At 55.1% G+C, this 11,380-nt stretch overlaps 1 protein-coding gene across 2 annotated transcripts in view; it reads right to left on the bottom strand.

Annotated features, from left to right (window-relative positions):
- Positions 1–204: 204 nt before the first annotated feature.
- stx5a (syntaxin 5A) overlaps positions 205–11,380 on the bottom strand; it is a 60,999-nt gene continuing 49,823 nt past the window's right edge. For both annotated transcript variants that reach the window (XM_085976074.1, XM_085976073.1), the window contains exons 8-11: positions 8,777–8,861; positions 5,861–5,961; positions 4,900–5,021; positions 205–4,282 (exon numbers count right to left, since the gene is read on the bottom strand). In XM_085976074.1, the coding sequence (XP_085832200.1) occupies positions 4,123–4,282; positions 4,900–5,021; positions 5,861–5,961; positions 8,777–8,861 (468 nt within the window). In that variant the 3' untranslated portion in view covers positions 205–4,122. The remainder of the gene's footprint in view (positions 4,283–4,899; positions 5,022–5,860; positions 5,962–8,776; positions 8,862–11,380) is intronic.

The following is an 11,380-nucleotide window of genomic DNA, read 5'->3' as shown; positions in this document are numbered from 1 at the left end:
GTAGAGGGAGCTTCACTCTGTATCTAACCCCGTGCTGTACCTGCCCTGGGAGTGTTTGATGGGACAGTGTAGAGGGAGCTTCACTCTGTATCTAACCTGTGCTGTACCTGCCCTGGGAGTGTTTGATGGTAGATTGGGAAAGTGTTGCGGCCCTCAGCTCGATGAGAACGCAAACTGACAAAAATCCAGTGTTGAACCACGGGGTCCTAAAGATGATCAGCACGTTTTATTGAGGTGGGTGATCTTTGGAGTGAAATTAGTACATATTATACAATGTTTTATAAATTTAGTGTATATATATTACAAAAATGCTCGAACACAGATGCACTTCCAAGCAGAAAAATAACAATCTGAAGATACTTTCCATGCAGAATCAGACGGAACCAGCACTGTCTGCTCGTCGTCGCCACCACCAGTCGCTCCCTCAGCCTCTGTCGGCAAGCCTTGGAGTGGAAGGGTGTGGGATGTCACCCACTGCTGCCCCCAGTGTGAAAGGGGCAATCCCTGGGGTGTGCAGGTGCTGGTTCGCCTGGAAGGCCAGGTGGCCGTAAGGGGTGCTACAACTTGTCATGGTAGGGAGAGACCAGGGGGGTTGGGGAGGAGGATTTGTGCTCTTGATCAGTATCAAGTGACCCTCTGCTGGGTAGAGTGTGAGCGAGAGCGCGGGATAGTGAGGGAAGAGTGTATCGAGTGAGGGGGGGGGGGGGAAGATAGGATCTGGTCGCAGGTCAACTGCCAAGCCCACCCTCACCGCCTGGGCTCCGTAGGGCCGGTTGGGTGCTGGAGTGGCGGTGGGCACACGCACCCTAGAACGAGCTGGGGAGTGGGTGTGGGGGAGAGACAGACATACAGAGAGAAAAAAAACTAGGCGTGTGTGTGGGGGTGGGAAAAGTGTGAACCAAAAAAGACAGTTAACACAACTGTACACTAACATGGACAAACAGCACAGGCAGTGATTCTGACTTTAACACTGTGGTGAGAGCAAGGGAGGACGTCAGGGGACCGGGCGCAGGGACCCGGGGCAGGGGTGGGGGGGGGGGGGGGGGGGAGAGAGGGGCCATGGGCGGCTGTGTACAGATCACAGTTAAGGCTTTGAGATTTGGCAAAACAAAGACAAAACAAAAGTAAAACAAGCTTATCTACAGATACAGACAAGCAGGCGATGGCAGTTTATGTACAGTTTTATACAGCGGCCAGTTCACACTAACCTGCTCCTAGGAAAGACTTCACTTACAGCAGGAGCCTCCACTTTTTTTCGGAGATTAGATGGTGCTGCACGCCCAGATCCTGCCGCCCCCTGGCCCGGGTGAAAGAGGAGCACTGGCCTGGCACAGCGAGGAGACGGCTTTTAAATGCGTCGAATGTCCTCTAAAACTTGCAAATCCTGGTTGCCTTGCCTCCTCCGATTCAGAGTTACCAGAAGCACAGCCTGCCCGTCGCAGCGGAAATCCCAGTCCTTCGGGAGATTGCATTGGATTGTGACTGGGATGTCAGCAGGAGGGAGGTCACAGAGAGAGAGAGAGAGAGAGAAACGGAGGTTGCAGACGCAAGCTGGCAGGAACCCTCAGCGCTCAATCATTTTTTTTGTAACACAAACTGTCGAAAGTCCTTTTTTGGTCTGCGGGCTGGCGTTTGGTAAATGTTCCATAGACGATAAAGTATTTGCGCTGCGGGGACCTGGAATAACTGCTACGTCAATCTAACACAAGCGAGAATTATGCTTACAATTACAGGAACCTAGTTTAATAAGAATTTGTTACATCTTAAGTTAGAAATAATTACAATTTATTTTTAAATCATATCGAGCAGAACTAAAAAAAACAGTCCTCTCCATAAAGTACTCAAAAAAAAAAAAAAAAAATGTCTTAAAGCGGAAACCTCGATAGCCTCGCTGCTCTGAGGGGGGATGCCAACGCACCGGCCAGTGTCCCCGTGTGTTACAGTTCGAGTCTGCTGGGCGTTAGCGTATTGCACTTGGCCCCGGCACGTCTGGGCTGGCGAGGGGGTCTCACGCTGTCTGGTGACCTCCCCCTGCACCCTGTCTGCGATTCCTCCCCATGGTCCAAACAGTCAGGGCCTAGGCCGCTTGGCCGAGGGGGGGGGCGGGAGAGATTGGAGGCAACGTTCCCGCTAAGCTACGTGGCGGGGTGCAGCGGTCTGGAGGTCCCATGCCGGTAGTTATGTGGGGGAAAAAAAACCCTGCTTGCCTGGAAATTTGAACGTGCCGCAAAGCCAGTTAAAAAATTAGAGGGAAACATTGATTGTGTGGGGGGAGGATTCCTTGGAAACTTTCCCGATGAGAGTCGGTACCTTCAGGAGGGAGTGGGGAGAAACTGGTTCGCAGCGGGAGTCAGCGAACATGGCGGTGTGCAATTTGCCTGCATTCGGGACATCGCTCCCACATTCAGGGGGGAAGCTTCACATTCGCAGAGGGATTCCATTCAAAATGCGTCGGGACTGCAATCGGAGGAGGCAAGGATGACGGAGGTTCAGCAGCGAGTGGAAAGACAGCCCCCCTCCACGTTGCATTTGGGATTAAGCAACCACTCAATTGGGGGTGGGGGGGGGGGGGGGGATTTACACCTCCTCCCTCCCGCCATTTCCCTTCCAGTTTTCTCCCCTCAGTCGCTGCCAATGGTACTCTGTTAGAAGGGGCTTCCCACGGACACCTCCACAATACTGAACTGCGAGCAAACCGCGACAATATTCTGCTTCCGACTGAAACACTTTATATATAAACAAAAAGAGGGATTGTCCCCAACTTTCGAGACCCCCGGCGGAATGAAAAATGATCGGTTATGTTAATCCACAACCCGTTCACTTTTTTTTGTTTTATTTATCGGTGGAAGGTAGACATTTTACAGAATCATCCGGAACATTCTCGGGACTCATTTTCTTGTAATTTTGATGTCTCCTCGGCTAACGGCTCTTGTCAGTCATCTCCTCGCGTCGCCGGGCAGATTTGAGAGAGTGAGCTCGGGATAGGTGTTGGGGGGGTGGTGGGGAGAGGTGGGGGAAATAAAAATCGGTCAAGGGTCACACTCCTCCTCACTATCCAGTGAGACACCCCCCACCCCCCCATGCTCGGGGGCGTGCCCGTGCCAACCGGATAGAGCCGGTCCGCCAGCAAAGTCCGCCAGGGTGGCATAGCCCGATCGCCCACTGGGCTCCCTACGTGGAGGAGCTTGGGCGAGGTGTGAGCCACTGGCCCACGCATTTGTTACCCAGCAAGGGTCAGCGCCTTCAGGGGAAGTGGGGAGTGGGGGGGGGGGGGGGAAGAGAAGCGTCAAGGGGACAGTTCAAAGTTCTCACCTGGGGAGTCTAACGTGGAGAGAGAAAGCTCCACCCGGCTGAGTCCAGACACCCAGCCCCCAGTTACTATATTGTCCGTCAATGCGTGCAGATCCAAGTCACCTTGACTTACGGACGGGGTTAATGGATAAAAGAAATTGGCCAGCAGAAACGGCTCCAGCTCAGGGGTCGCAATCTGCATTCACCTCCGACTGCTAGCCAAGTGGTCGCGACTAAAAATTTACCCGCTAAAACTCGCGGCAACCCTTTAACGCCAGTCCGACCAGCGGTCACACGACCATGCTTCGATGTAAAAGGAGTCAACAGCTGGTGAGGAACAGACAAGGGGGTGGGAAAAACGGCGAATGGTCCGTTCAGATGGACGAGCCGAGTCCATCTCCTTGGCTGCAAACAGTTCCGGTCAGTAACTTCCAATGCCGTCAACAGACTGAAGACCCAGTGAAACGGGTTGGGAGGGGAGGGATAAGAAAATGCTGGAACGACAAAGCAACGTCTCGAAAGGAGAAGGGACAGGTTAACGTCCGACGACCCCCGCCCCTCCAAGGCCCAAAGCATTAACCGGCCCTTTCAGAGACCCACGGGGACCTGCAGTGCAGTTCTGGAATTTCCTAGTTCCGGTCCAGATGGGGGAAAACAGCAGGCGGTGGTCCGGGGAGGGGTGGGTTGGCCCTGAAGACAGCGGCACTGCGCAGGCCGGCAACGGCTATATCCAAACTCCGAGTTTCCTCAGCCTTCAATGCCAAGTCCGTGAAGGTGGTGAGCGTCTTGGTCGGGGGGGGCCCAGGAGGGGGGCAGGAGGGGGGGCCGGGTCTAGGCCAGGAACACCACGAAGATGATGAAGAAAACGGCAAGGATGAGGAAGATCTTGATCATCAGCCAGCGGTTGGAGGTGACAGACTGGAAGTACTTCAGGATCTCCGAGTGGGCCACATCCACGTTCAGCTGCGTGTCCTCCACGTTGGCATCGATCCTGCGGGCGGGGGAGGAGAGAGTTTGGCCGCAGTGCCGGTGGCTCGTCGCAGTCACGCGCAGCGAATCGCAAACCCCCCCACCCTCACAAACCCCTCCAGAATCTGAAGGTCCTCGGCCGCCCCCCCCCCCCCCCCACTATCTTGCCTTGCATCACGAAACTTGGTCACCGGGTTTGATTCCGCGGGCTGTGCAGAGGGAGGTGATGCCACCCATGGCAGCGGTGGGAGCCTTGCTGGGTCGCTGGGCTTCCCCCGCCCCCGACTGCAACTGCGACTTCCAGCAGTTTGGGGCTGGTCAGGAGCAAGCTTGGCTGTGATGCCCTTCCGGGTCAAACAGCCAACTCGCACACGAAGAGCGGCCAACTCTGGCAAGGTGCCTCACACACCCTGTGGAGACACCAGAGTCAGGGAGGAAGGTAGAAAATCACGAGGGGAAAGGTCGCGATGGGCCAAATGGCCACCTCCTATGCGGTGAGATTCTAAATACCCAACCGAATCTTACTTTTAACCAAGCCCTCTGGAACATCTGCCCTGCATAAAACAGCACTTGGGGGCCATATGGTTGAGCCGGTACCCTGACTCCGTCCCACCCCTCCCCTCACCTACCCCACCCTACCTCTGTATGGTCTCCTCCTGCTCCTTAACCATGTGTGCCAGCTGCTGGAATATGGAGCCCAGTTCCACGATCGTGGCTTCAATGGTTTGCATGGTGTCCGCTCGGCTCTGGATGTAGGAATCCTGTGGGAGAAAAAGACAGCGAGTTACACAAACCATCGGCCCAGCGCTCCTTCCTACCGGAGCTTTTGCCAGTTAAGAGAGGGGTTCCGGGTCGTGCAGTGTGCCCCTGTGGGGGGAGGAGGGAAGGCTTGCTTTGGTGGGCAGCTCCCCCTCTTGACCCGCCCCCCCCACACCCATTGCGGCCGAGGGCATTGGCAGTCTGCTGGGCCTCTGGGGGAAGTCACCAGTGCGATACCCTTTCTCGAACCGACCTTCCCCCACTCCTGCACTGCCCTGTGTAATACTGAGCCACACGTACATGAACGTTCCAGGTTCAATCCGGAGCTCGGTTAGACTACCCAGTACAAACTATTACATTCACAGTGACACTGAGCGCTCTGCAGGGCCAGGCTGGCTCTTGCTGCAGCTGGCTTTCAGGGCAGGAGTTGAGCAAGGGCTCTGGCGGCCACACCCCATGATGCCTCGGGTAAATGCGCCACGGGGTGCGGTACCGGGCCGAGCCACGTCAGCGGATCTCGGCAGGGACAGCGGGGAGGGGAGCTGCAGCTTACTTCAGTGAAAGAGGGGACCAAGCTGCTGCTCAGTGACCTCCTCCCCCTACTGCAATGTGCCCCTGTGGGCATCTGGGTGGGACAGGATCAGGCTGGACTGCGATGCCCTCCAAAGTCAAATAGACAACGAATACCCACTGTCTGCGTCCGCACATGAAGATTGGGCACCTGGGTTAAAAAAAAAACGGGACAGCACCTGTGGAACCAGTACTCAGGTCAAGGGTGGTGGGGGGAGGGTGGGGGAGAGGCAAGCGAGGCTTGTACCGGACCCAGCCTGGGCCTCCTTACCTGTTCGTCCATGAGCTGCAGCTGCTGGCTAGTCTTGGCGTCCATGTCGATGGCGACGTCTCCCGACCTGCGCGCGTCGTCCTGCAGCAGCACCGATCCTCCTGTGGACGGAGAGACACGGGGTAGAGACATCAGCAAACAGCTGGGGGCGGGAAGGGGGGTGGGGGGGATCGGAAGGCCGAGGGGACAAACTCACTCCCTCCTCGGCATCGCGCCGAGGTGGACCCTGGCGTGAATCGCCAGTCCCTCCCGAGTCAGTTCAGCGAGGAGGAGGAGAGGAGCAGCCGGGACTGATGGGCCGAGGCTCCTATTCCCGATCCAGTGAGCCATCCCTCCCGCCGGCAGCTGGGTGCAGGGGCAGGACGGGGCTGAGGCGCCTCTCCGCAGTACAGCAGCCACGAGGTCGTGGAAGGAGCTGGGCACTGGCCCCCCCGCAGTTAGCACCCCTGAAGAGCGGAGGGGTGAAAATAGAACAGGGTAAGGAGGACAAGTCACGGCAGCGCAGACTGGCTCTCCTGCGAGCTTCAGGCATGCCCAAAGATGTGTTACTTCAGGGAAGAGCGGAGTGCACGGGAGATGAATAAACAATCCCACACTATTACAACCCCACCCACCCCCATTATATAAGGCCTCTGGTCAGACCCCATCTGGAGTGACTGCGTTCAGTCCTGGGCTCCGCACCTCAGGAAGGATATACTGGCCTCGGAGAGGGAGCAGCGCAGATTCACCAGAATGATACCGGGGGTAAAAGGGTTAAATTACGAGGACAGGTTGCACAGACTGGGCTTGTATTCCCGAGTTTAGAAGATTAAGGGGTGATCTAATCGAGGTGTTTAAGATGATAAAGGGATTTGATGGGGTCGATATGGAGAGAAACTATTTCCTCTGGTGGGGGGGAGTCCAGAACACGGGGGCGTCACTTTAAAATTAGAGCCAGGCCGTTCAGGGGTGAAACCAGGAACATAGGAACAGGAGGAGACCATTGAGCCCCTCGAGCCTGTGCTGCCAGTCAATGAGATGATGGCTGATCTGTACCCTAACTCCATCTACCCGTCTTGGCTCCGTATCCCTCATCACCCTTGGCCAGCAAAAGATCTATCGATCCCAGATTTAAAGTTATTAATTGAGCTAGCATCCGCTGCTTTGTGTGGGAGAGAGTTCCACACTTCAACCACCCTTTGCTTGAAGAAGCGTTTCCTAACTTCTCTCCTGAATGGCCTGGCTCGGATTTTATGGTCACGTCCCCTTGTCCTGGACTCCCCCCAACCAGCGGTAAAAGCTTCTCTCTATCAATTCCTTTCAAAATACTAATAACCCTTAACCTTCTGTATTCCAGGGAGTACAAGCCTAGTTTATGTAATCTCTCCTCATAATCTAACTCTTGGAGCCCTGGTCGCATTCTGGTGAATCTGCGCTGAGTTCCCTCCAAGGCCAATAGATCCTTTCTAAGGTGTGGGGCCCAGAGCTGCTCACGGTGCTCCAGATGTGCTCTAACCAGGGCTTTGTACAGCTGCAGCATAACTTCCGCCCCTTTCTATTCTAGAGCACCAGGATTCTTCACACAAAGGATGGTGGAAATCTGAAACTCTCTCGCCAAAAGCTGTTGAAGCTGGGGATCAATTGAAAATTTCAAAACTGATAGATAGATTTTTGTTGGGTAAGGGTACTAAGGCGGGTGGATGGAGTTGAGGGGCAGATCAGCCGTGATCTAATAGAACGGTGGAACAGGATCGAGGGGCTGAAGGGCCGACTCCTGTTCCTATATTTCAGACCAGCAGAGGCTGGGGATCAGGCCGGGTATGGATTAGTCATAGAGTTATACAGCACAGAAAGAGGCCCTTCGGCCCATCGGGTCCGCGCCGGCCATCAAGCCCCGTCTATTCTAATCCCATTTTCCAGCACTTGGTCCGTAGCCTTGTATGCTAAGGCGTTTCAAGTGCTCATCTAAATGCTTCTTGAATGTTGTGAGGGTTCCTGCCTCTACCACCCTTTCAGGCAGTGAGTTCCAGATTCCAACCACTCTCTGGGTGAAAAAGTTTTTCCTCAAATCCCCTCTAAACCTCCTGCCCCTTACCTTAAACCTATGCCCCCTTGTTATTGACCCCTCTACTAAGGGGGAAATGTTCCTTTCTATCTACCCTATCTATGCCCCTCATAATTTTTTACACCTCAATCAGGTCCCCCCTCAGCCATCTCTGCTCCAAGGAAAACAACCTCAGCCTGTCCAGTCTCTCTTCATAGCTGAAGCGCTCCAGCCCAGGTAACATCCTGGTGAATCTCCTCTGCACCCTCTCCAATGCAATCACATCCTTCCTATAGTGTGGTGACCAGAACTGCACACAGTATTCCAGCTGTGGCCTAACTAGCGTTTTGTACAGTTCGATCATAACCTCCCTGCTCTTATATTCTATTCTATATGCCTCGGCTAATGAAGGCAAGTATCCCATATGCCTTTTTAACCACCTTATCCACCTGTCCTGCTGCCTTCAGGGATCTATGTACATGCACACCAAGGTCCCTCTGATCCTCTGTCCTCCCTAGGGTCCTACCATTCATTGTGTATTCCCTTGCCTTGTTAGTCCTCCCAAAATGCATCACCTCACACTTTTCAGGGTTAAATTCCATTTGCCACTGTTCTGCCCATCTGACCAATCCATCGATATTGTCCTGTAGCCTGAGGCTTCCCTCCTCACTATTTAACACTCCACCAATTTTTGTGTCATCTGCGACATCTCTCTCCACATTCAACATAAACTGAAATCAACTCGTTTTACTCAAAGGTTTCATTTCTGCTCTCCTCTACCCCAACCTCTTAAGTTGCCTCTTAAACTTTTCTGACTGTAATCGGACGCCCCATATCCGGATCAGTAATTACTGAACTGATTAGCGGCGGTCAGTAAATGCGACGGTGCTTACCGTATCCGTTCGCGGCTGAAGGTGGGAGGCTCGATACTGTGGCTTGCGAGAACTGCTCTCTCCTGTTCCTCTGCATTTTCAGATTCTGCCAGCCAGGAAAAAGAACAAATAAAATAAGATGTTAAAAGCGACCCCCCAAGCCACCAAGCTCACTCCTTACACACACCATGTACAATCCCCCCACCTGCCCTTCGCACTCCTTACACACACCATGTACAATCCCCCCCGCCCGCCCTTCGCACTCCTTACACACACCATGTACAATCCCCCACCTGCCCTTCCCACTCCTTACACACACCATGTACAATCCCCCCCGCCCGCCCTTCGCACTCCTTACACACACCATGTACAATCCCCCCCCTGCCCTTCGCACTCCTTACACACACCATGTACAATCCCCCCCCTGCCCTTCGCACTCCTTACACACACCATGTACAATCCCCCCCCGCCCTTCCCACTCCTTACACACACCATGTACAATCCCGCCCCCCTGCCCTTCCCACTCCTTACACACACCATGTACAAACCCCCCCTGCCCTTCGCACTCCTTACACACACCATGTACAATCCCCCACCTGCCCTTCCCACTCCTTACACACACCATGTACAATCCCCCACCTGCCCTTCCCACTCCTTACACACACCATGTACAATTCCCTCCCGCCCGCCCTTCGCACTCCTTACACACACCATGTACAATCCCCCCCCCGCCCTTCCCACTCCTTACACACACCATGTACAATCCCCCCCCGCCCTTCGCACTCCTTACACACACCATGTACAATCCCCCCCCGCCCTTCGCACTCCTTACACACACCATGTACAATCCCCCCCTGCCCTTCGCACTCCTTACACACACCATGTACAATCCCCCCTGCCCTTCGCACTCCTTACACACACCATGTACAATCCCCCCCCTGCCCTTCGCACTCCTTACACACACCATGTACAATCCCCCGCCTGCCCTTCCCACTCCTTACACACACCATGTACAATCCCCCCCCGCCCTTCGCACTCCTTACACACACCATGTACAATCCCCCCCCTGCCCTTCGCACTCCTTACACACACCATGTACAATCCCCCCCTGCCCTTCCCACTCCTTACACACACCATGTACAATCCCCCCCTGCCCTTCGCACTCCTTACACACACCATGTACAATCCCCCCCTGCCCTTCGCACTCCTTACACACACCATGTACAATCCCCCCCCGCCCTTCGCACTCCTTACACACACCATGTACAATCCCCCCCTGCCCTTCGCACTCCTTACACACACCATGTACAATCCCCCCCCTGCCCTTCGCACTCCTTACACACACCATGTACAATCCCCCCCTGCCCTTCCCACTCCTTACACACACCATGTACAATCCCCCCCTGCCCTTCGCACTCCTTACACACACCATGTACAATCCCCCCCTGCCCTTCGCACTCCTTACACACACCATGTACAATCCCCCCCCGCCCTTCGCACTCCTTACACACACCATGTACAATCCCCCCCCCGCCCTTCACACTCCTTACACACACCATGTACAATCCCCCCCTGCCCTTCGCACTCCTTACACACACCATGTACAATCCCCCCCTGCCCTTCCCACTCCTTACACACACCATGTACAATCCCCCCCTGCCCTTCGCACTCCTTACACACACCATGTACAATCCCCCCCTGCCCTTCCCACTCCTTACACACACCATGTACAATCCCCCCCTGCCCTTCGCACTCCTTACACACACCATGTACAATCCCCCCTGCCCTTCCCACTCCTTACACACACCATGTACAATCCCCGCCCGCCCTTCGCACTCCTTACACACACCATGTACAATCCCCCCCCGCCCTTCCCACTCCTTACACACACCATGTACAATCCCCCCCCTGCCCTTCGCACTCCTTACACACACCATGTACAATCCCCCCCCGCCCTTCGCACTCCTTACACACACCATGTACAATCCCCCCCCTGCCCTTCCCACTCCTTACACACACCATGTACAATCCCCCCCTGCCCTTCCCACTCCTTACACACACCATGTACAATCCCCCCCCTGCCCTTCCCACTCCTTACACACACCATGTACAATCCCCCCTGCCCTTCGCACTCCTTACACACACCATGTACAATCCCCCCTGCCCTTCCCACTCCTTACACACACCATGTACAATCCCCCCCGCCCTTCCCACTCCTTACACACACCATGTACAATCCCCCCCCCGCCCTTCACACTCCTTACACACACCATGTACAATCCCCCCCCTGCCCTTCCCACTCCTTACACACACCATGTACAATCCCCCCTGCCCTTCGCACTCCTTACACACACCATGTACAATCCCCCCGCCCGCCCTTCGCACTCCTTACACACACCATGTACAATCCCCCCGCCCTTCGCACTCCTTACACACACCATGTACAATCCCCCCGCCCTTCCCACTCCTTACACACACCATGTACAATCCCCCCCTGCCCTTCGCACTCCTTACACACACCATGTACAATCCCCCCCACCTGCCCTTCCCACTCCTTACACACACCATGTACAATCCCCCCCCGCCCTTCCCACTCCTTACACACACCATGTACAATCCCCCCCC

Source organism: Somniosus microcephalus, unplaced genomic scaffold (genome assembly GCF_052327205.1).
Source record: "Somniosus microcephalus isolate GS21.2 unplaced genomic scaffold, FLI_Smic_1.0 unresolved_chr2, whole genome shotgun sequence".
In the NCBI taxonomy this organism is placed as follows: Eukaryota; Metazoa; Chordata; class Chondrichthyes; order Squaliformes; family Somniosidae; genus Somniosus; species Somniosus microcephalus.
The sequence above is the reverse complement of the archived record's forward strand: the minus strand, read 5'-3'. Positions and strand labels throughout refer to the sequence as shown.